The sequence below is a fragment of the Numida meleagris genome, chromosome 1, assembly GCF_002078875.1.
Source record: "Numida meleagris isolate 19003 breed g44 Domestic line chromosome 1, NumMel1.0, whole genome shotgun sequence".
Classification (NCBI taxonomy): domain Eukaryota; kingdom Metazoa; phylum Chordata; class Aves; order Galliformes; family Numididae; genus Numida; species Numida meleagris.
This window is the reverse complement of record NC_034409.1, coordinates 192,286,434-192,311,406: the sequence shown is the minus strand read 5'-3', so window position 1 is coordinate 192,311,406 and position 24,973 is coordinate 192,286,434. Positions and strand designations below refer to the sequence as shown.

Here is a 24,973-nt window from a genome sequence, read left to right as displayed (position 1 = left end):
AGTGGAAGTACGGAGTCAGCATTGTTACAATTGTATGTAAATCACCGACCACTCATCGCCAGGAGGACGGGCTGGACAAACTCTGTGACTTTTGTGTATAAACATAGCACAGATAGTTCTGCTTGGTGTGCTGGGTTTGTGGGAAACCACTGCACAGCCAGGCATGGGCAATCGTGAAATAAACAAACGATGTCTGTTCTCACTGTATGACTGCTGACCTGCACACGGGGCGACGAAATCTGCTTTTTGGGCATGGACCGGGGTGCATAGAGTGGTGCAGCCTCACCTGCCGGGCTTGGCAGCCACTAAGAGAGAAAACCTGCAAGACGCAGCCACTGAGAGGAGACGTGCATGGCGCAGCCGTGAGGAGAGGAGATGTGCACAATGTGGTTATGCATGCAGATGCAGGCATCTTGGCGAGGGCAGCAGCCAAGCCTGTATGTGTACAGCAATGCAGGTACAGCTGCAGCACACCTTGCTGGAGAGGCTGGGCATCCAGACCGGGCCCACAGTGTGTGTGCAGTCTCTATGCACCCTCTGTAGTGCTGAAGTCTGAAATTGCTGCGTGTCCTGTCTTGGCCAAGGCCAGGAGGCAGGCAGCCGGGCTGGGCAGCAGGGATCCTGGAGTTGCCTGCTCCCAGGACAGAAAGCAGCACTATGCAGCCTCTGTGTCCCCAGCAGTCCCAGCTCTGCCAACATGAGCCCAGGGTCAGGCCCACAGCATGTTGCTGGGTTCCCCAGCGCTGCCTCCCATCCACCAGCCCTGACAACGCTTCTCTCCAGTACCTGCAGGGCCATGATGCCAGCATGGCATACACCTAGAGCAGCAGTGATGATGCTGATCGAGGACTGGATCAGGCCCTGGACAATCTGATCTAGCTGCGGATGTCCCTGTTCATTGCAGGGGAGTTGGACTAGATGACCTTTAAAGGTCCCTTCCAACTGTAAGGATTCCACGATTCTCTGATTCTATGTCAAGCTCTGTACAAACAAGTGTGGTTTATTAAGGCATTTCTTTGAGAAGTTGGCACTTGGGTCCAGGCTGTGCTGGAGCGGCCCAGTGTGCGGGCCGACAAGCAGCGCCCAATACATGCAGCTCAGCGAGACACGATACAAAAGTACAAACAAAGTAGAAAACAGGAATCATAGTACAATGTGTAAAAATAAATAACTGGAGGCTTGGCTCCTGGCTGGGCTCAGCAGCACACGGCTGTAACTCCCAGACCAAAGTGGGGCCATGTTTCTGACCCTACCCTACATGGCATGCAGGGGTGACCCGTCCCAACGTGCAGAGGGGAGTGGGGCTGCTCAGCCACCCTGGCACTGCGCAGGGCTCATGCAGCCCCTCAGGGTGCCTCTGGGCCATCCCTGTGCCGAACAAGGTGGAACGCATCCTCCCCTCCCAGAGCCACCTCAGCTCCCCATGGGCCTCAGGCATGGCCCTACGGCCTTCCCGGTGCCACTCCATTCTGGCCCTCTGTTGTCAGCCAGGGCAGCTGCCAGCACTGGGGACTTGTGGGCATCACGGGGGCCTGGGGTCTGGGGGCAGCGTGGTGTTGGGGCGCAGGGCTGTGCTGGGACCTGTGGTGTGCGGAGATGGGGCTGCAGGCACAGGTGGTTCTGAGTGGGATGCACAGGGGCAATGGGAAAAAGTGGTGATTTTTGGCTGCTGTGATAAACACTTGGGGCTGGGGTGACCAATGAGAGTGCAGCCACTGGTGCACACAGGCTTTGCACTTGAGACTACAGAGTGGGTCTATGAAAAGTGTGATAGGAATGAAATTCCAGAATACCGAAAGCAGCCCCAGATCCCCTTCTCAGACAGCTGGGAGTCCTCCCAGGCTGTGCACTTGGGGCTGCCGTGGCTCACATGCCAGGCTCCTGACTCTCACTCTGCACCTGTAACTGCGTATGGGTCACAGCACCCTGAGCACTCAGGGCCGCAGTGCCTGGCACAAGGACAGCACTCCCAGGGCCATGCCATGTGCTGCGGGCTGAGGTGAGCGCTGCGCGGGGGCTGACACCAGCTGTGAGCTGACACCAGCTGCAAACAGTGCTGGCCTGAGGGTGGGGACCAGCCCCAACGATGTGTGGCTCTTCCTATTCCCACAATGCGACATGAAGGAGCAGCGCAGCGCAGCCCCTGCGCAGATGCACTGGGAGACTCCAGCAGTCACTCATGTTGTGGAGGTGGCCCTGGTGTCCCAACCTGTCCTGGTGAGCACTGCAGGCTCCTGGGGAGCCCTGCTGCCTGCATTCCACGCTGTATCAGGACAGCTTGCTGGCTGCCACCACATCAGCCTCAGGCCACGTGGCTTTTGAGGGTACCCCCACCCATGCTCCCCTGCAGCTGCAGGCCGGCCACCAGGCCAGGGGCAGACAGAGTGAGAGGAGGTCACAGAGCAGCTGCCCTGCTGCCCTTCCAATGGCCTGGCCATCCTGGGGTCAGCTAATGCAGTTCTGGCATTGCTCCTCCTGCCAGCCATGCCGCCAGCCTGGTACCTGGGCAGTGCCTGTGCCCAGTGCCAGCCTGCAGCCCCAGAGGGCAGCCACACAGCCATATCCCAAGGCCCTCAGCCCTAGGAAGGTGAGCCCTTACGTGGGGCAGATGCAGTGGTGGGAGGTGGAGGGGCCTTTGGGACCTTAACAGATCCCCTTTCCCTCCACCAGCCATGGACAGGCAAGTAGATAATGGGCACTGCCTCCTCCTCCCTGTCCAGCTAGGCCTGGGATGTGTTTCAGAGGTTCAGCGAGCAGCATCAGCCACCTTGCTTCCCGCAGTCCTGCAGGCTGCTGCAGCTGTGCCAGCTGAGCAGTGAGTCCCTGGCCCTGTGAGCTCCCACGGGGATGGGGCCAGCAGGGATGGGCCAGCCCCTCACTGCATCTGGGCTGCTGCGTGGCTGGGCAGGTGGCTGGGGTAGAGCAGGGGCTGCAGGCGGCAGCACCCTGGCCCAGCAGGGCAGGAAGCACCGCTCTGCTCCCAGCCCCTCTCAGAGCACAGAGTACCACGAAGCAGCAGCGTGCCAGGCACTGGTCTGGGACACCACGAGCAGTACAAGGAACCATGCCTTGGGGTGCTGGTGCTGGGCTCAGCAGTCCACAGGACATCAAAACGAGCGCTGAATCTGCCAGACCACAGGGAGTGACAAGAGTCAGCAGTCCCAAAGCACATGGGAACCCACAGCACGTGGGGCCCTGGGATGGGCAAGGTGCTGGGAAAGCCAAACCAGTACCGTGCCGAGCAGCCCTCGGCTTGGCCCCGCTCTTGGCCCTGTGTCTGCAGGGGAGGGCGGGGGAGTCCATGGGCCCAGGCCTAAATCCTGAGCTCGGCCTCCTCAGAGGGCTCCAGTGAGTGCTCAGCGCTGATGGTGGAGGCGGACGGCCCCTGTGAGATGCCGAAGGGTGAGACCACAGGGGAGCGGGCAGCCAGTGGGGACAGCGAGGGGGAGAAACTGGGCGACATGGCAGAGGAGGAGATGGAGCCCTCGTGGCTGATGGGCGAGCGACGCAGCGATGACGGGTGCGGGAAGGTCCTGCCTGCTGGCGGCTTGGGGGGCACAGACTTGGCGCCCGGGTGGGCCACAGAGGTGATGAGAGGTGGGGGGTCGATGCGGGGCTTGGGCTCTGCCTTGGGCTTGGTCGGGAAGGGCTTGCGCAGGGAGCTCTCATCCTTGAGGCGGGCGATCTCCGTGAAGACGCTGGCCAGCGGCTGGAACTGGGGGCACCAGTTCAGCAGGTAATCCCAGTTGTAGCTGCCACGGAGCTCCTCGTCACTGGCCACGATGGCGGTGAGCGAGCCTTCCACAGAGGGCTTGCCATCCTCTGGGAAGGTATAGTCCTGGGGCTGGGAGGAGACGCTGAGGCCGCAGCGCACACCAAGGAAGGCACTGCCTCCCCCATCCTCGCGGTACAGCTGCGAGGTGGGCCCCGGCAGCAGCAGCCCAGAGCCCTTCTTGCTCTTGAACCACTGGGAGCTCTCCAGGGCGGCCGGCTCGCAGGAGATGTCGGAGAGCTGGTCGGCATCCTGCTGGATGCCGGAGTCGGGGCCGCGGGCCGAAATATGCTCCTGCATGGATGCTGTGATGCTGGCCACGCGTGGGTACTCGTTGATCATCCGGATCTCGTCGTCCTCAGCCGCCTCAGCAGAGCCCCTGCCGCTGGAGTGAGAGGGGTCCAGAGAGCCGCCCCGTGTATAGGGTCCCGCTGGCTCCCCCCCATACCCTGGCAGCGCTTGGTGGTAGATGTGCTCGCCCCCGGGGAGTGCTGGCTCCTCGTGGCCCAGCTTTTGCAGAGAACTGCTCTGCACACGGGCCAGTGGCCTGTCCCCCTCCGTCTTCTCGTGGCCCCGGCGGTGACGGGAGCGGACCAGTGCCAGCACGATGGCCACGGCGGCCAGCACTACCACAACACCCAGCGAGGCAGCCACAGCCACCAGCAGCAGGTTGAGATCCGGAGCCAGGCCGAAGGAGGTGTGCGTGACGTCGATGGTGACCTGTGCGGAGGCTGAACGGGAGGCTGGCAGGGGGCTGCGTGCCTGCACCTCAAGGCTCATCTCACGGGGCTCCCTCTTGGTGCGCCCAGCCCCGGCCTGGGGCTGGCTGTCCACCCGCAGGTAGATGGTGCCTGTAGTTTGGTTGATGGCAAAGTACGGCGAGGGCTTGGCCAGGTTGTACAGCACAACACCGTCAGCCCCCTCGTCCTCATCTGTTGCCAGGACCCGCCCAATGCTCTGCCCCTTGTGGGCACCCTCAGGGACCTCAAAGCTGAAGGTGGGGCTCAGGAAGATGGGATCGTACTCATCCTCCCCGGTCACCAGCACCCGCACGGTCACCGTAGCGGAGGCGTTGCCTGCATCTGTGGCCCTGACGAGGAGCTGGAAGGCTTTGGCTCGCTCATAGTCGAAGGTGAGCCGGGAACGCAGCTCCCCGGAGCTGCTGTTGATGGCGAAGGCGTCTCGGCCCTCTGCCACACCAGGCCCCCCCACCGGCTGCTCCAGTACCGCATACTGCAGCTCCCCAAATACACCGGTGTCTGTGTCGATGGCACGCAGGGTGGTGACAAGTGTGCCCGGAGGCAGGTTCTCCCGCATGCTGGCACTCAGCACCTCCACTGGGAAGTACGGCTTGTTGTCATTGACGTCCTTCACCTCAATGGCTACAGGCACCAGTGCAAAGTGCCCACCTGGCACATCCATGGCCTGCACCACAAGGGCGTGCAGTGCCTGGGTCTCCCGGTCCAGGGGCCGTGCCAGGGACAGGGCACCTGTGCTCTCATGGATCTGGAAGAGCCCGTGCTGGTCACCCGAGCTGATAGTGTAGTGAACGTGGCCGCGGGGCCCTGAGTCGGCGTCGTGGGCCGTCACACGGAGCAGCTCTGTGCCAGGAGGTGTGCTCTCGCTCACTGCTGTGCGGTATTCAGCTCGGGCAAACACAGGTGGGTTGTCGTTGACATCCTGCACAGTGATGAGCACGGGCACTGTGGTGCTGCGCTGCGGCAGGCCCCGGTCCAAGGCAGCCACAGTGAGATTGTAGACTGGTATGGCCTCAAAATCCAAGGGCTCCACAAGCACCAATGCACCCTGTGTGCGGAGGTGTCCCCCTGCCCAAGCCACCCGGCTCTCCACCTGGAAGGCATTGCCACCATTGCCACTGACAATGGTGTAGTCGAAGCCAGCGTTCTCCCTAGAGAGGTCGGCATCACCTGCATCTAGCGTCAGCACAGTGGTTCCTGGTCGCAGATCCTCAGGGACGCTGGCATTGTAGTGTGGCACCTGGAAGATAGGGCTGTGGTCATTCACATCAAGCACCTGAAGTTGAACCGTGGCCCAGGACGAGAGACTGGGGGAACCATGGTCACGGGCCTCCACCACCAGTTCCAGGGTGGGCTGGCTGGCATCAAATTCCACTGGTCGGATGGTGAACAGGGTCCCTGTGAGGGCACAAAGACAGAGTCAGCATGGAGGGCCAGAAGGGAGCCGGGCAGGGTGTTAGGGTTATTGGCTGGAGGGCAGGCATGCGGGATGCGGTGGTGGCGGGATGTGATGGCTACAGCCCCACGTCTGCCTCCCTGGCCACTCCAGGCCTGGTGAGGGGAGAGCACGAGGGCCCCTTCCTCTACAGGAGCTGCCAGAGCAACCCACAGCGTGAGCCCCCTGTAGCAGTCAGCCCCACGCACCATTGTTGGGGTCAATTGCAATGTCAAGGCTGGGCACGGCCAAGTGGAAGGTGATGTCCCCATTGCTGCCCGAGTCCATGTCAGTGGCGCTCATAGTGAGAAGGATGCTCCCTGCAGGCGTGTGTTCCGGCAATGTCACCTGGAAGAGAAGGAAGCTCTGGTCAGCACCAAGTCTTTGTGTGGGCACTGTCCCCATTCCCCTGGAGCTGGCCAGCAGGGCTGGGAGAAAACCTGGAGCTGGCTAGGGCAGCCATGGAGAGAGTAACCCAGTTCAGTGCTAGCCAAGGCCTTCCCCACCTCTGCACCAAGGCTGTGGGTGGCACCTGTAGGCACCTGTCCCACATGCATAGCACACAGCCTTGAGTGTGTGACTTCTGAGCTACGACAGCATCCAGTTATTGATCTTTTTCTCTGCTGATCCCAGTGCTGTGTGCTTGGTCTCAGCCTTCGGAGCACACTGCAGTGACAGCAGGAGAGGTGCTGGGATGTGGACGAGGCCCAGAAGGACAGGGACCAGGGTAGGCTCAGATCCATCCTCAAGGTAATATCTGTGCCCCATAAGGCCAGGAGAGCCAGGCAGTGCACAAGGGCAGCAGTGGGGCTTGTGCAGGTCAGCCAGTGTTGTCTGGTACACACATGCTCATGAGTGAGTGCGGGCAGTACCTGGTAGAAGGCCTGGCTGAAGGCTGGTGCGTTGTCATTCATGTCCTCCACGATGACGGTGAGGTTGGCCTCGGTCTCGTGGCGGGTGTCAGAGGCACGCAGCGTGAGGGTGTAGTGGCTGCGCTGCTCGTAGTCCAGTGGCCCCGTCAGGGCAATGCGTCCCCCGTACCGCAGCACACTGAAGGTACCCACGGCATCACCATCCAGCACGAGGGTGTAGGAGAGCGCGGGGCCCGAGTCCACATCGTTCCCTGTCAGCTGGGCTATCTGGGTGCCGAGCAGCATGTCTGTGGAGAGGCGAGGCATGAGCCAGCATCCCCATCTCCTCAGCGGCACTGGCTCATGTGGGGGAGAAACCTGAGTACTGGGGACAGCAGGGAGATGCTGACACTGAAGGGGCAGGTCCTGGGAGTCAGGGAGGGGGACGGCATGAATGCTGAAGGCAGAAAGCTGGCAGGGCAGGGTTGTGCAACCAGAGTCCTCGTGGTTTGGGGCCAGAGAGGAGCTGAATTCAGCTGGTTCCCTCAAGACACATAGCTGCACAACCCCCTGGCATCAGGATGTCACAGATGGGGCAGTGCTGGAGGGTTGGTGAAGCTCAGCCAAAGGGCCAGCACAGACCAGCCCTTGGCAAGGGAACAGACCCGCTGGGGGCTTCTCTCCCACCCACAGGCGTCCACCACAGCTCAGCTCCTGCTGTTAGCAACGCGCTACCTCATAGGGCTGAGAGGCACTTACTTTCCGGGACCCGCACCTCCCAGGGAAATGGAATGGTGGGGCTGTTGTCATTGATGTCCATCACCACAACTGTCAGCGTAGCAGAGCCTACAAGAGGAGGTGTCCCTCTGTCCATCGCTGTTACCACCAAACTGCAGGAAAGCACAAGGGCACAGCACAAGGTTCACAACCGCATGGCAGGAGCAGTGGATGCACGCGCTGCATCTGGAACAGGGGGACACTGCATGTGCACAGGTTGGAACGTGTACATATTGTAGTAAAACTGCACAGAATCTGGAGTGTATGGGGTAATGGATGTGTACAGAGCATCTGGAGTGGGTCAATGGACGTACACCCATCATGTCTGGGTGTGTATTTGAAGGGCAGTGGGTTTTTGTCCAGTACCTAGAGCATATGAGCAGGCCATGAATGTGGGCACAAGTGTCTGGAGCACCTGGTAGGCAGTGGATTAATGCACAGACATGGCAGGTCCACATGCACAGTTGGGGGCTTTCGCAAGGGGGAGGAGTGGATGCACCCATAGCGTTTTCAGTATGTGAAAGGAGCTGGAGTCTGGGATGTGTACGGGAGAAGATGTGGGCAGAGCAAGTGGGGTGAGCACGGGACAGATGTCAGCACTTGGGGCATATTTGGGAGCTAGGGAACATATGGAGCCTTGGCTTGAGTGGAGCAGTGATGGGTATGTGAATGGAATGAATACCCTAGGCCTTTCCATGCATCGGAAAAGGGGAGGTAGATGTGGAGCAGTGGAGCATGGATATGGCAAAGGGAATGAGGTCTGGGTGGGGTGGTGGAAGTTGTTCCTTGTATCTGGGCCATGCTCGTGTATAGAGGTAGGGGAGGATAAACTCATCTTACATAGTTGTGGTTAGACTGACTGGAGGATTAAAGAACGTGTACATGTGGTGAGGGATCCAGAGGACTTGGACTGAATGCAGGGGGACTTGCAGGAGGGTTGAGATCGATGCATAGCTCCTGGGGGACACATGGTAGCGCAGGAGGGTGCAATGTGTGGGAGTGAGCAGAAACTGAACAGATCTAACCTGGATTAAACAGGCAGGAAAGGAAATGGATGCAACTACTGAAGAGTCCACTGCCCTCTCCACAGTCTGCTCAGATTTGCAAAGGCTGAACGGAGCTCAGGCTCTTCTCACGGCCATCTGTCATGCCCTCAGTACCATTTGCTACCCAGGTTACCCCTTAGTCCAGGATCGTGCTGTTTGACAACAGCTTGGTGTGGCACCAAGTAGCAAAGTATCCTCTGCAACTCTGGGGATGCTGCTCCTACGCCCCTTTCATATCTTTGGAACAAGTTGGTCTGGCCCTACTCACCGGGTCTGGGACCAGATCTCCCTGTCCAGGATGGCAGCAGTAGTGATCGTGCCGGTCTGAGGATCGATGTGGTATAAGCCTGTCATTGGCAGGGACTGGTTGATGGCGTAAGTCACCTGCCCATTCATTCCCTGATCCAGATCATCCGCTAGGACCTGCAAAGCCATAGGAGAGATTCAGCAGTGCAGTCTGGAGCGCGTACACAACGGATCTCCAAAGCTAGACACAGGGATCCACAGGGGCCAGCCTTAGGCCCATGGCACAGCCCCCACCTCCTTCCCCTGGCAGAGGCAGCCGGGGGAACAGATGTCCCTGTTTTTGCCCCCAGTGCTACCTGGATGACCGGGGAGTCATAGCTCTGGGACTCCCAGATGAATGCCACGTAGTTCTGCAGCTGGAAGCGTGGCAAGTTGTCATTCACATCTTGCAGGTTGAGGTTTATGGCCGTAAAGCCGAAGGAAGCTGTTGTCTCTGCCTGGACCACAAGGCGCAGCCGGGGGCTGGCTTCAAAATCCAGGCTGCTGGAGTCCTGAACCGAGATGGCACCTGGAGAGACAGCAGGGTGCGGGGAGAAGGGGCAAGTGATGCACCAGCACACCCAGCCCTCACCTTCTCTTTTGTTCCCTTGCACTTAGTCCATCCCTCTGTCAGTCCGTCCATTCTCAAATAGAAGAAGCAGACTGAGCTTCCTTCAAACCAAAAGTCTTTTCATGAGCCACAGTGAGCTGCTCTGCTGATAAATTCTGCACAACGCTCAGGACAGACACCTAACATTCACATTAAAGCATGCAATAGTTGTCCCAGTGGGGACATCATCTGGTATAGAATCATAGAATCATGGAATCCTTAGAGTTGGAAGGGGCCTCTGGAGGCCATCTAGTCCAACTGCCCTGCAGTGCACAGGGACACCACAGCTGGATCAGGTTGCCCGGGGCCTGGTCCAGGCTCACCTTGACAGTCTCCAGGGATAGAACACCAACCACAACACTAGGTAACCTGTTCAGTGCCTCACCACTGTCATGGTTTTATGATTTTTGGTTATCAGTGATCCACATCATAGCATCATGTAGTGCACTGGGAGTTAGAGTTAATGCTCCAGTTCCATGAATTGTCGATAGAAGAACAGCCTCTCCCAGAGGACAGTTTGCTCTTCTGTTTCTGTTTTCCGATCAGAGGGAAAGATAAAAACTGTTCACATATCATGAGATGTGGCCGAACCAGCCCGTAAACCGCTGACAGTCACCCTCACTGTAAAAGATCTTTTCCTTATATCCAACTTAAATCTACCCTCCCTGAGCTTGAAGTGGCCAGTTTAGAAAAGAACTGACCCATGTCAAGCTCCATACTGCAGAGCTAGCTCATCAAGCTCTAGTCTAAAGTCAACTATTTGTCCAGACTGAATCCATACAAAGAGACTGAAGGGCTGCACAAGGGGCCTGAGGGGACACATCCACATGAGCGTGGGCTCTGGCAATGACATATCGCTGTTCCACCCAGGAAGGTCGCGGGGCTCCTAAAAGATCTACTAAAATAGACCTAGGTAATTAGTGCATTGGGCAGTCAGCAACAGCATGAAGTTCAACAAAGGAAAATGTCAGGTTCTGCACCTGGGGTGGAGTAATGTTGGATGCAGGCACAGGCTGGACAGCAGCGCTGCAGGAAGGAGCCTGAGGGTGCTGGTGACAGCAGGCTCAGTGTGAGCCAGCGGTGTGCCTAGGCAGCCAAGAGGGCAAACTGTATTCTGGGATGCACTAAGCAAAGCACAGCCAGAAGGTCAAAAGAAGTGATGCTCTGTTATGTTTAGCACTGGTGTGGCCTCACCTTGACTGCTGTGTGCAGTTCTGGGCTGCACAATATAGAAGTATGCCAAGTTACACAAAAGCATCCAGATGAGGGCAACTAAGCTGATAAAAAGGGCTGGAAGGCAAGGGGAGAGGCCGAGGGCACCGGAGTTATCTAGTTTGGAGAAATGGAGGCCAAGAGGTGACCTCACTGCTCTCTGAAACTTCCTGAGGAGGGGAAGTGGAGACGGAGATGCTGGTCTCCTTCCTGGTAACACCAATGGCAGGGTGCATGGGAACAGCACAGAGGTAGGCATGGGGAGGGTCAGGCTGGGCATTAGGAAAAATCTCTTTATCACGAGGCTGGTCAGACACTGGATCAGGCTTCACGGAGAGATGGTCGATGCCACATGCCTGTCGGTGTTCAGGAGGCACTGGATAATAATAACAAGCTCTAACTTTTGTTTATCCCTGAGGTGGTCAGGGAGTTGGATTCAATGGTCTTTGTGGTTCCCTTCTGTTCTGTTCTGTTCTATGCTATGCTATTCTATACTAACGACTGGCAGCATTCCCGGTGATGCATCCAAACATAACGAGGAGGAACTGGCTCATTGCTGCAGCAGAGCTTAAAGCCAAAGGCATCGTGTGCCACTGCTGGCAGCCAGCGCGGGGCTGGGGAGCCACACTGAGCTGCCCTGTGCCTGCTCCATCTTCATGGTGCTCCAGAACCCGCATACAGTCACAGCATGCAGCCCCCTGCCCAAGGACAAAGCAGAGGTATGTTTCCCAGACGGACAAATGAGAGTTGAGGGGGGAGAAATCCTGTGTTCTGGGCTCTACACTGGAGGAAATGTTTCCTCCCTGAGATGAAGTCATACTGCCACAGCAAATGAGGCACAGTCAGGGCATGTCCAGGATGTCTGGAGAACTGCTGGCAGACACAGCCCAAGTAGAGACAAGCAGGGATGTGACAGGACAGGGATCATAGGGACATGGCAGCGGATGTTCTGTGACACCACACAGCTGGGTCTGTTTAGCCCGGAGGAGACTGAGAGGTGACCTCATTAATATTTATAAATATGTAAAGGGTGAGTGTCAGGAGGATGGAGCCAGGCTCTTCTCGGTGACATCCAATGATAGGACAAGGGGCAATGGGTGTAAGCTGGAACATAGGAGGTTCCATGTAAAGAGAAAAAGCTTCTTCACAGTGAGGGTAACGGAGCACTGGAATGGGCTGCCCAGAGAGCTGGTGGGGTCTCCTTCTCCGGAGACATTCAAAACCCGCCTGGACACATTCCTGTGTGACCTAATCTGGGTGTTCCTGCTCCAGCAGGGGGATTGGATGAGATGATCTTCCGAGGTCCCTTCCAATCCCTGACACTCTGTAATTCTGTGATTCTGCCGGCCTAGGAACCAGGATTTTTCCAAGGTGCCAACCCATCAGCCCCTCTTGCACTTCATGAACAGAGTAGCCCCAGTGCATCTCCACTTCTTCCAAGGCCAGGCTGGACGTGGCTCTGGGCAGCCTGATCTGGTGGTTGGTGACCCTGCACTCAGCATTGGGGTGGAAACTCGATGATCTTTGAGGTCCTGTTCAACCCAGGCCATTCCGTGGTTCTGTGATTCTATGATTCTCACTTCCGAATGCAGCATCAGGCAGGCAGACTGCTATGGCAGCGTGGACCACCCCTGGGTGCAGCTGCTCTCCACAAAGACCTCTGAATCTGACTGAATTTCCTGCAACTGCCCTGTCTTTGTCCTGGGTTTCAGGAACTGCACAGTGCCAGCTCCCGAGCTCTGTCTGGAGCTGGGGTGACTCTCCAGGTGCTGGCACACAGCGAGTGACAGAAGCGCTGCAGTCAGGCTGCACACATTGAGAGGTGGAACCCAGCACTCCGGGCAGGCAGGGTGCAGGCAGCCTGCAGGCAGGCCTGGGGGGACAGCTCCGCGTGGTGCTGGCTGCAGCAGGAAGTCTGCAGCTACAGCTCAACTTCCTCAGGGCTGGGGTTACACACTGATGTGAGGCTGGGACTGCTCTTACGAGGTGCTGTGACCTGGTTTGGCCTCTCCCTCATGCTCCCAGTGTCCAGCGGCCTCTTCACAGCAGCAGCACAGGGTGGTGAGTGGCTTGCAGTGACAGCAAGGTGACTATACTGCGGCTGAAGTGACACACAATGACGTAGTCCCTGTGGCTGGAAGCCGTTAATAAGGGTGCTAATGGTCTGCATGCCATGACATATCGAGCGTGGCTCACAGGGACCTGCACTGTGGCCATGGGCACAAGCACAAGCACTGTGGCCAGAATGCTCTGGAATCTTGTTCCATCCCCAGTCATCCAGCAGGCCACAAGAAAATTGCATGTTCACAAGAAGCTCCAGCTTGACCTCTGTGCTCTCTTCTCCTACCCCAGCCTCTTCCAAACTGCAGGGCAAGCAAGGTCCCCCCTCACCTTAGACTCAGCCAGGACTTCCCTGATGGCAGGGGATATGTAGCCCTTCAAAGGCTGCCCTCTGAAGCTTGTGGTGCAACCAACATCAGCTTGCCTCGTGTCACTGGGCGGTCCCCTGCAGCCTGCTTCACCGCTCTGCCTGGGCTATCAACCGCCCACAAGCCCCACTGTTATGTTCCACCCTCCTGACTGCTCAGGGCACAGTGGAGCAGAGGGAAGGCTTCCTTAGAAACGCCCACAGATCAGTGAGCTGTTACACTTTTTGTCACCTTTGGGACCACACAGCCATAACCACCCAGCAGTGCCGTAGTCACAGCAGCTAACATGCACGCTGGAGAATAAGACACGGCAGCCCAGGTGCCTGGCTCTGAGATCCCACCTGGGATATGTCATGTGGCTATAGCCTTACTGTCTAAGGCAGGGGCACATCCAGATTATCTCTTAATAATGGCTGTGGCCTCTGCTAACTCCTGAGCAGGGCTTGTGAATTTTGGAGGTAAGGTCCAGTTAGCAGGGACCAATATTTTGCTAGGAACTGTACTAGCGTCCTCTGGACACTGATGGGACAGTGCCTAGACATGAATACTAACACTATTAAATTTACTAGCATAGAGGTGTAAACTGCATTCCTGTGCCTTTGGAGGACTGAGCGCTGTGATAGCCGAGCAGGCACTGTCAGAGCACAGGCAACCCTCCCTTGCTGCTTCCCTGGGTGGTTCTGGTGCTGTACCTGAACTGGGCTGGATCAGGAAAGCATTCTTCTCGTTGCCACTGATAATGCTGTATGTGATGCGCCCAGAAGAGCCCCCCATGTGCACAGCTTGGATGCTTGCGACAGCAGTACCTGAAAGGAAAGGAAGCAGTGTTGAATGGGCAGCAGAGTCTCAGGGCACACTGAGGGTCAGGGTGGTTTGTAGGTAGCACGTGTTATACCACAGGAATGGAGCGCTGCCTGAAGACACTGCTGTCAAATTATGTGAGAACCAATGGTAAACTCTGGGCTGGGAGATGAGACTCCTGGGGCCTGTCTATGGCCCTTCTATGGTCTCAGCATGAACCCTGCAGACATTCCAGCAGCAACTGGGTGCCTGTGACTGCCCACAGTGATCAGAACATCTTGAGGCAAAAGCTCACAGGATTATCACCCCCATCACCCTGGGCACCAGTCAGGCCCTGCCATCCGCTGGGTCTACCCAACGCATAACGTGACTTTCCAAGACCCTGCAGTGCTCCCTGGTCTGAGTTCCAGCCTATGGAACTATTCCAGCTTGGCACCCACCTCCCTCCCCCTCCCATCCCACTCCATCTCAGCTTGCGCCAAGCACTCTGCCCAGCAGATACCTGGGGCAGCATTTTCTGGCAGGACCACTTCATTGGTGCTCCGGGGAAAGCGCAGCCCCCGGTAGGGCTCTTCCTGCAGGTGGATCACCACGACACCCGTAGAGGAAAGCGCTGGCTGCCCCAGGTCCGTGGCCAGGACGAAGAGTGTCCGCTGGCGCTGGCTGAGTGAGCTCAGGGGCTGCAGCAGCTGAATATCCCCTGTGTAGGAGTTGATTGAGAAGGCTGAGTTCGGGGTGGCAAGGCGATACAGAATGGAGGCATTGGCACCCGCATCCCTGTCCTCTGCCCTCATGGTGGCCACAACTTGCTTGAGCGGTGTGTGGCGAGACAAGTTGACGGTGAGCGGGCTGTGCAGGAAGGCAGGAGCATGGTCATTGACATCCCGCACTGTGACCGTGACACGCACAGCTGCGCTTTTGGGCTCCCATGGTGCTGAGTCCACAGCCTTGGCCAGAAAGCTGTAACTTGGCTGGCGTTCTCGGTCCAGCTCCTGGGCACTTCTGATGCGTCCGCTCTGTGGCTCTACCTGGAACATGCCCAGCGACTCATTGCCCAGGTAGTAGGTGACCTGCCCATTGGTGCCCTCATCAGGGTCCTCAGCTTCCAGCTGCAGCACCAGGGAACCAACAGGCAAATCCTCGGGCACCTCCACCACATAGCTGGCCTGAGCAAAGCCAGGAGCGTTGTCATTTAAGTCCAGCACCCGCACGTTCACTGACATGGTTGCGCTGCGTGGTGGGGTGCCGTGGTCTTGAACCACTACCGTGAGGCTGTAGAAAGCAACTTGCTCTCGGTCAAGGGCACGTGCGGTGGAGAGGACACCAGAGACCGGGTCTAGGATGAAATCCTGCTCAGGGTCTCCATCTAGAAAAGAGAGGAAACAGCAAGATGGTGTGACTGTAACTTGTAGTTGGCACAGAGAGGGTCCTGGACTATGCTGCCTGGAGGGCACAGCATGAAGTCCATCCCAGCACAGCCTGCCAGGGAGGGCAGAGCGAGCTGGTGTCTGTAAGGCCCCAGAGGGACTGAACCTCCTCAGTCCCAGTGTGCGTGTGTGAGTATGTGTGTGTGCCAGAACAGGCTCCACCAGCTCACAGACCAGTGCCATGCCACAGTAAGTCATGGCATAACAGCAAAGACTTAGCAATCTGTAAATGCCACAGGCCAGAGCAAGCACGAGAGGTATGGAGCTACTCTGAACCTGCAGAAACAGAGAGAGCGTGAGTAATGCAGCCTGTGCCACCTTGGAGTGCTCTTTTCTGGTCAGAGGAATTAGAGGGTTGAGAAAAGGGAACAGCTACACATGGTCCGGGGCAGGAGAGAAATCATGTAGAACAGGAATTGCCACAGGTGATGCTTTCCAGAGCTCCTGGCAACCCGTGGTGAACAGCCATTACTCTCCTCCAAGAATGAAACTACAGAGCTCCCTGTGTCCCCGTGCTCTCACCTGCCACATGGTACTCCAAGCGCCCGTTCTCGCCTCCATCAGGGTCAGTGGCACGCAGGGTGTAGAGTGCCACGCGGCTTTGGTTCTCAGGGACCTCCACAGAGCAGGACTCACTCTCCAGCTGTGGTGTGTGGTCATTTTCATCCCCTACTGTTATCCGCACAGTTGCCTTGGAGAGGTTGGGGGGCAGGCCACCATCCCGGGCATAGACTGCAGGAATACAGCAAGAGTGCTGCAGAGTACACTGCAGACTGGGAGCTACTACCAATGCCATCCCATGCAGCTGTCCAAGAAGTCACAGGGCAGCCAAGAATGGGAGCACTGCCATTTCTCTACGCTCATATCATCCAACAACTCTGTGTGCCCCACAAGCCCCCATTACTTCCCACGTCCTGCCCTCCTTGCAATGCTGTTCTACCCCAGCAGTGGAGAACGTGCATCTGCCTGCTCCGTGCTCTCCACCTCCCCCTCCCCAGTGCCTGCTGCTCCCTCTCATGCACCAGCACAGCCATACCCATCAGTACATGCTGCTCCTGCTCCTCACGGTCCAAGGGATGTGTGGTGACAATGAGACCCGTCTGCGGGTGGATGGAGAACGGCCCCCCAGAGACACCTCCATAGGTCACCTGTCCATTGGCACCTGCAGGAGGAGCATGTTTGAAGGTAACCCAGTAGCAACACCAAGAACCTTTCACTTGGCTCACAGCCCTGCATTTCCTTTCTCCCAGGGGTCACAGTGTGGAAGGGGATGACCTCACGCCCTGGCACGTAAAGGTATGGGGAGAGATGTGTGGTGGAGGGAAGTCTAAGCCCTGTTCATTTTGTGGAAGATAGGACAAGGAATCCCAAAGAACAAAGGGCACTGACTTGGGAAGCAGAGGGAATTGCAGTCTCTGTTCTCATTCTCAGCTTTTCCCTGGGTCTGTCCCATCCCTCATCGCCAAACCAGGTGATAGTCCCTCCCTCCACGGTCAAACATGCTCTCCAAACCAGGCAGGAGGGAGCGCATCCTGTCCCGTGTGCAGTGTCTCCAGAAGGTCTCTGATGGACCCCTGCATCCTCACCCAGGTCCCGGTCTGTGGCCAGCACCTGCAGTACAGGACTGCCAGCTGGCAGGTTCTCCGTGACATGCGCCTCGTACTCAGGCTTCTCAAAGGTGGGAGCTTCATCGTTGACATCCAGCACCAGTATGGAGAGCAGCTGCGTGGCCGAGCGGCGTGGGAAGCCATGGTCAGTAGCCACCACAGTCAAGTTGTGTTGCACCACCTCCTCGCGGTTCAGAGCCCGCACAACAGAGAGAGCACCTGCAGACACGGGGAGAGGGGGGACCTGGGACCTCGTGCCTTCGAGGCCAACCACTCCCGGGACAGAGCTGTTGCAAGTCTGCAGGCATGGAGGCGAGCCAGGGACAGCCAGGTCTCAAGACAGCAGGGTCACCCCAGCCAGGTGTGCGCTCCACAAGTTCTTTGTACCTCCAGGTGACCTGAGCAGTCCGGCCCAGTGCACCGTGCAACACCCCCACGTGTGCCTGCACCCTCCCCAGGCCCCACGCTCCCAGTGTCACCCTGCCTCCTCCCAGGCCCTCACCAGTGCTGGGGTTAAGGTGGAAGCGGCCGTCGCTGTTGCCTGCTCGTAGCGAGTAGCTCACTCGCCCGTTCTCTCCCAGATCGTTGTCCTGGGCCACCACGTGCAGAGCCACAAACCCAGTCGGCCGGTCCTCCATGACGCTGACAGCAGCGGGCGACAGGAACACAGGGGCGTTGTCATTCACGTCAGTCACGAACACACGTGCCGTCACAGCAGCCGAACGACGCTGGCTGATGTTGCGGGCCTGGTCCGTGGCCTCCACCACCAGCAGGAAGGAGGCCACGGCCTCACGGTCGAGGCTCTGGCGAAGGGTCAGCAGCCCCGAGCGGCTGTCAAGCTGGAAAGGGGCCCCCGGGGGCTCTTGGCGCAGCAGGGCATAGCGCACCTGGCTGTTGGGGCCCACCCCGTCCCCATCCAGAGCCTGGAAGGTGAAGACGGACGAGCCAGCCTGCGCATTCTCGGGCACCACAATGGTGACGGGGTCTTCGGGGAAGGTGGGCGCCTGGTCATTGCAGTCCTGCACGTGGATCTGTACCAGCACCAGCCGGCTGGAGGGGTAGCCGTGCTGCGTGTCCTCAGCGCTCACTTGCAGCACGTGCCGTGCCCCGGCCTCATAATCCAACTCCCGGGCTGCGTAGATCTCCCCTGTCACGCTGTCAACAACAAAAGTGCCATCCCCACCACCTCCTACCACTGTGTAGGTCAGCTGTCCTCGTGCAGGGGCATCGGGGGGTGCCACCGAGCCGATCACAGACCCCGGCCTGACCCCCTCCAAAGGGTGCAGTGTCAGCACGGTAGCGTCAGGCCTGGGCAGCAAGCGGGAGGACGGCAGCACCTATGAGGAGAGGCAGCAGTCAGGGGTGCACTCTGGGGGAACACTGGGGAGCCAGCGGAGAGGGGACATGCAGACTGCAGGTTTTGGGAGGCCAGGTCACAGATCTTGTGGCCTAACAGACAAACAACAACCTGAAAAATACACGGAGAATGAGCACAGGCTTGACAGGGTGAAAGACAAGCACTATCTGGGGAGCTAGGGCAGGAAGGACAGAGCTGCTGACTGAGCAGAGAAGGTTCTGGGGGATCAATGTATCTAAATATCTGAAGAGACAGCGTATGGCTCTTTTCCGTGGCACCGAGTGAGAAGACAGGAGGCAAGGGGCACAGATGGGAGCACAATAGGTTCCATCTATACACCAGGAAGTCCTTCTGTATGGGGTGGGTAACTGAGCACTGGCACAGGCTGCCAAGAGAGGTGGTGGGGTCTCCATCCGTGGAGATCTTCAAAAATCACCAGGACGTGGTTCTGAGCAAGCAGCTCTGGGTGGCCATGCAGCAGGGAGTGGACCAGACGGACACAGAGGTGCCTCCAGCCCCAGCCATGCTGCGATTCTGTGAATGGGTTAGATACTGTAATGGAAACGGACGCCAGCAGAAACAATTCTGTAAAACATAAGCAAGAGTGGGCAAGAAGAGAAGTAACAATCAGATGAGAGGTGCAGAGAAGACAACTTAGTATGATCCAAAGATACATAAATACTATGATTACTCTAATTAAAGATACTGATATTAATTCAGGGATGAGAGTGAAGAGCAATAGTGTCATCTGACTGGAAAATGTCTCAAAAAACTCAGTGCACTCATGTCAAAGAGCTGGGGAAAAAGAGAATCCAGCAAAACTAGCAACCTAGGGGAGTATCAGAACTAGTGACTGTCAAGCAAATAGCTCCATTATGGGAATGCAAAGAAGCACTTCAGCTTGGCCTCATTACTTTGAAGGCCGCAGAACTTTAAAGACAAGAACTGCTACAGACATGGCATAAAAAGGAAGCGTTTTAAAAACGTGTTGCAGAATGGCTAAAGGCAGATGTGCCAGTCTAACGCAGTACTTCTCAAGCACAAAGGAAATACAACAGGTCTAATTTAATATAATAATAAAAGAAAGCCGTGTACGTGACGGGCTCGCTGACAGTGTTACAGGGCGCTGCCTGCACAGGGAAGCAGCAGAACATCAAATGAGAACATCAAGTGGTGACGGGAACTGCAACAACACGACAGGATGTGAAATGGCGTACCATGAAAGTGCATGGACTGGAGGGAAACTGGAACCTGCTGTAAAATGAAGCCCATTACTAACAACAGAGAAAGGACTTGGCTATCTGAGCCAACACGCCAGACAGTAAGCGCCACAGTTAGGCAGACATGAAGAAAACCCCACACGTCACAAGAACTGTTTTCAAAAATGCCAGGAAGAATTAATGACTCCCCTGCAACAGCATATCTAAGACAGGGCTGGCTGTCCAAGTCTGGAGAAGACAAGTGTTTACCACTGATGCTGATGACTTTGTGAATGAGGATACGCACAGTGGCAGCCAGACCCATCCTTTCCCACCCCAGGTTCTCCACACAGATGGTGGGGCTGGAGCAACAGCTGAGCAAAGGCTCCTCTGGGATGAAGGTGGTGGAGAGTAAGGATGGTAGAGAAGAAAGCTGCCGAGTAGCTACATGGTGTCCTCCAAGAGGTGAGCAAGGGCTGGATGGCGCGGGGACGAGAGCAGCTGGGGTGCTGGATACCTGAATACGAACGATGGCTGAGGTACTGCAGGGCACCATGCCCCGATCACTGGCTGTCACAGTGAAGATGTACTCAGCACGATCGGATCGGCGTAGCACCGTGGCAGTCCGCAGCTCTCCAGTGGCCATGTGCAGTGTGAAACGCTCTGCCCAGGCTCCTGTGGAGAGAAGGTGAAATGCTGCAGGGAGAGGAGGGAGAGCAGGGGCACGTGGGGATGGAGGAGAGAACGTGCTGCGGCAGAGCATCCATCTGCCTCTGAGGGTCACAGCTGCACGGCAGGGAGCAGTGCCAGACAGCCAGGTGGGCAGCTCGTACCTATTAGTGAGTAGGTGATGGTCCCATTCTCACCCTCGTCAGGATCCTTGGCTTGCAGGGAGGCAACAAGAAGTCCCGATGGTTTCTCTTCCAGGACCTGCAGCACAGCCCAGGGAGCAGCTGAGTGACACCCTTCACACCATCCCCAAGAGCCCAGCACAGCACAGTATCTTCGCCTTCCTCTACCCATCCTGCACCTCACCCAGGGCACAGACCCCCGGCCAAGACCCACAGGCTGTGCTCAAGGCTGGATGACACGGGCAAGTTTACAGCCAAGCAGGTGATGGGACGTCCTGCCCCACCCGCTGCCCTGTGATGCCACATGGCTTAGTGCAGCTCAACAGCCTTGGTGCACACTGCAATGGTGAACTATAGGGCGATGGAGGGACACTCTGCCCATGTTACACCCAAGGCCTCTACAGTGAGGAAATCCCCTCTGCCCCAGAAGAGCCCTTCAGAGGGAAATGTTTGAGCACCAACTGGGCCAGAGGCCACTCATCCTGGAAATGGAGGGAGTTCCCTCAGCTCCCATCAGCCAGTACAGGGTGGTTCATGATCCCTGGAAATGCAGCACTTCCCGCACCCACACACGCTCACTCTTAGGGCTTTTCCCTTCTCTCCTTTGCCTTTAGTTAGCACTGCAGCCTGCAGGCACTTAAGACTACCATTTTGTGTCAGTGCACTGTGTGCTCAGCTAACCCCTTCCTGACAGAAGCCACATGGAGCAGCACCGCATGGAAGCTCCCTCCCTGGGCAGTTATTGAAATGGGCACATCCCTGTTACCGTCCCTCCCCATCCATCAGCTTCTGGGGCACTCACAGTGCCCCACACCTGCTGGCAGACCCGTTCCTTCTCCAGCACAGACTCCTTGCACCTCCCCACACTCACCAGTCGAGCAGGAGCCCTGCTCAGCACAGACTCTGCGGGCTCTTCCCCACCAGTACAACACTGTCACAGGCCAAATTCTCATCCTACAGTACAAATCATGCTCACAGACCCAGCTCTCTGACCTCTGTGTGGTACCACTTCAACGCATGCATGCATGCAAAAGACAAGCACAATCCATGCAACAACCCAAGGGAAGAGGCTGCAGGCCCTTGGGAGGAAGCATGTGTTAACGCTGCTGCACAAGCTGCTGGCACAGCGCTGGTGGTGTTCAGAGAGGGGGGGGCAGAGGAGCTGGACTTGTTTATCCAGGCCAAGCAGTGATGTGACTGCACTCTGTAAACACTGGGGAAAGGGGAGGGAAATTCCAAGGAGAGAGAAGAGCTCTCTAAGCAAAAACACAATATTGGCACGAGAACAAATGAGAATAAAGTGGTCAGAAATTAGTTTAGGCTGGAAATTAAGAGACGGTTTCTAACTACTAGATCAAGGAATCTGGAACGGCATTTTACAGCAGCGATGGAGGCAGAGGACCTTCTAAATATAGCTCGGCTGTTCATGAGAAGGACTATCTGCGTGGACACCTCTCAGCAGAGCTATGCTTGAGAGGACCCCTCCAAGCCCTTCTCTGTAAGGCTGGGGCAGGGCTTGCTCCCCGCGCTGCTCCTAACGGCCTTCAACTGAGACACAGCGGGCTCCCATGTTGTGCACAGCCACACTGCTCGTCCACCAGGAATCAAACTCCATTTGAGGAAAGCAGTGACTCAGCGGGGGAGTTAAACAAGCATCATCCACACAGGCTCCATTAGAAATGCCATTTCAGATGCTCAAACAGAGGAATAAACAACAAGAGAAGTGGCACTGCCTCTGCAAAAAACTCAGCTTTGGTAAAATTACCACCAGGCAGGCTCAGCCAGGTCAGATGCCCGCTCTCCAAGAAGGCTGCTGCAAACACCAGCCTGCTCCAAAGCTCAGAGAACCACCTCGACGAGCGGCATCGCTCTGGCCGTGGCAGCAGCGTACATATAGAGAAGATGCAAGAAGTAGGGTACGTATGGAATAATTCTCCTGTGAAAACTTTCCAGCTTCCAGCAGCCTGTGGCTAAGTCACTTCCTGAGCCACAGATCATATTTTTGTTCAACAGACTTTGATGGATTTTTTTCTTTCCATGAATTCATCTAATTCTGAACCCATGCAACTTTTGGCAATGATTTCACATTTTAATTACGTTCCGCATGAAGAAGTACTGTCTTTGTTTATTTTAAACCTGCTGCCTGGTCATTTCCTACCAAGCTGCCTAGTTTCTGTATTGTGAAAAGAGTAACCTCTAATTTCCACACAACTTTCTCTGTGCCATTCAATGCACACCTCTGTTATATTCCCAGTTTCTATCATGCCAAAGAATGTTCAAGTATTTTCTCTCTGCATGGAAACCATTATCTACTGGGGATCACATTAACACTCTTTTCTCAAGGTTTTTTAGCACTGCCACTAATTTAGTGGAATGGAGGCAGAGAGCATATGCAGAATTTGAGATGAGGTAACGAGGTTTTCTCTCGGTCTCCATTCCTTTTCTAATAAAACCCAGCATTGCTGACTGCTGCTAAGACCTGAGCTGACATTTTCAAAAAGCATTTACAGTGATGCCTCAATTTTCTCCCTAAGCTTCAGCAGCCAGCTCAGAGCCCACCACTGTGCAGAGTGAAATGTATATTGCTTTTTGCCATGTATACTAACACTTTCCAGTTAGCAACAGTGAATGTCATCTTCCACCTTCTTTCCTAGCTGAACAGTAAAAGAAGATCCTTCTGCTGTTCTTCACTGGGAGACCTCACCTTTATTACTACGAATAAACCAGAAACATCAGCAAACAGCCAGCTGTCCTGGAGGGTACAACAAAATGCTGAACAGCAAGGATTCCAGCACCAGCCCTGGGTGCTCTCCAGTGACGTCTCTGCTGTGAAAGCAGACACTTGCTCCTCTCTGATCTCCCTCCTTTTCCTGGTGGCCGCTCCCTGGCAGGATCTGTTACAGAAGACACAGGATTTGTTCCTGCCGTCCCTGTGCGAACACCTCCTGGACCTGATGCACGTTACCCACGTGCCTCAAATCTCACAAACCTACAGTGGGAGAGGCCAATCCAGCTCATGCTTAAAGCACGGTATCGGTACAGAAACCTCTCTCTGCTCTGCTTGACGAACATCAACACAAAAAGTTCACTGAGCCCACCATCAATACATCACCAAGCTTGTGCTTATCATCAGGTTTTTCCTTTTCCCTCCAAGCCTTTCTTATACACCTAGATCATACTTAAGCGACCTCTTCCTGTGCTTCACTCTTCTCTTTCAGTGTTTCCTACCAGGAGAGCTTAAAATCAAAGTGCACAGATAAGAATTTGGTCCAAACTCTCATCACATCTATCTGCTCTCCCAGTTCTCAATCCACCTCACCCGTGCTCTATCTCCTTCAGGACGCACATGCTTTTGTGGTACCTCTGCAAGAAAAGAGACCTCCCAGGCTCTAAAACACTCTGAGCGCGCCATGGCCAAATGCCGGGACTCACTGCAGCGCCTGCTGCACGCTTATGTTGCAGGTGCCCCCACAGAGAACACTCAGCAGACTACAGGTAGTGAGTGCTAGCAGCGCCATCACCAAGGTGCGTTAAACCCAGCAGCGAGCAAGCGGCTTTCAGCAGGCAGCCTGCCGTGCTTTAAGGGGCAGCTCAAGAGCATCCTCTCAGCTGCAGATGTTTCCCATTCCACAGGGAGATGAGAGCAGGATTTCCATCACCCACGCTGTTCCGCTGCTGTGTCCTGGCCACACCACCACTCCAGAGGGGCCAAGCAGAGCAGTGCTGGGGCACAAGTCCTCTCCCCTTCCCTTCAGCAGCACAGATATAACTCAGAGGAGAGCTCTCAGCCCTGGGTGACCTTGGCCACCATGCCACACTTAGAGGGAAAGCTGGGCAGGGACCTGCTGCAGATTATCAACAACCTGAAGAGAGCTTTTTTGACCTGTCAGAAAACAAAGTGGCTACAGTGAAGGTCCTGAGACCCAGAAGACGAACGCACCCCATGCCACCCTGTCCATCAGTGTCCTACTCTTGGCTCCACGGGTTCAGGTTTAGGGCTCCCTCTCACTTTTCCTCTTTGCAGGCAGGTGTGAACCCAGACCTTCTCCATGCTGTTGGGTCCCGTTGGCCCTAGAGCCCTTTGCAGGCCTCACCCATTCTGTGCACAAGGTCTGCATTTCCCAAGGACGTGCTTGCCTTATCACATCCTCCCTGAGAACTGCCAGACTGCCCTAACTGTTGCATGCAAGCAACCTGTGCCTTCTCATCTCCCACCATGAGATTCTGCTCTGCACGCATCCTTTCCCCTGCCTGCCCCCAGCCCCCAGCCCAGCCCACCACGGCCTCAGCCTGCTCCACCTACCTGCACGGGCAGCTCCTGGCCACCAGCGATATGAAGAAAAATAGGAGCATTGTCATTCTCGTCCAGCACAGTGACATAGATGGTTCCTGTGGCACTGCGGGGCGGCGCTCCCCCATCTTGCACAATCACCAGCAGCTGGTAGCTGGACTGCAGCTCCCGGTCCAGGCTGTGCTTGGTGCTGAGCTCCCCTGTGAGGGAGAAGTGGGGACACAGCTTAGCCCCAAAATCTCTGTAGAGAAGGGCTTGCGCTCAG

At 56.4% G+C, this 24,973-nt stretch overlaps 1 protein-coding gene across 4 annotated transcripts in view; it reads right to left on the bottom strand.

The window, feature by feature from the left end:
* Positions 968-24,973, bottom strand: part of DCHS1 (dachsous cadherin-related 1) — a 52,494-nt gene continuing 28,488 nt past the window's right edge. For 3 of the 4 annotated variants that reach the window (XM_021383679.1, XM_021383673.1, XM_021383681.1), the window contains exons 6-20: positions 24,721-24,908; positions 20,400-20,496; positions 20,084-20,241; positions 17,513-18,347; positions 16,990-17,229; positions 16,440-16,565; positions 15,926-16,135; positions 14,479-15,342; positions 13,868-13,981; positions 9,242-9,453; positions 8,908-9,062; positions 7,576-7,706; positions 6,838-7,124; positions 6,175-6,313; positions 968-5,928 (exon numbers count right to left, since the gene is read on the bottom strand). In XM_021383679.1, the coding sequence (XP_021239354.1) occupies positions 3,314-5,928; positions 6,175-6,313; positions 6,838-7,124; positions 7,576-7,706; positions 8,908-9,062; positions 9,242-9,453; positions 13,868-13,981; positions 14,479-15,342; positions 15,926-16,135; positions 16,440-16,565; positions 16,990-17,229; positions 17,513-18,347; positions 20,084-20,241; positions 20,400-20,496; positions 24,721-24,908 (6,371 nt within the window). In that variant the 3' untranslated portion in view covers positions 968-3,313. The remainder of the gene's footprint in view (positions 5,929-6,174; positions 6,314-6,837; positions 7,125-7,575; positions 7,707-8,907; positions 9,063-9,241; positions 9,454-13,867; positions 13,982-14,478; positions 15,343-15,925; positions 16,136-16,439; positions 16,566-16,989; positions 17,230-17,512; positions 18,348-20,083; positions 20,242-20,399; positions 20,497-24,720; positions 24,909-24,973) is intronic. The other variant, XM_021383666.1, reaches the window with a different exon arrangement.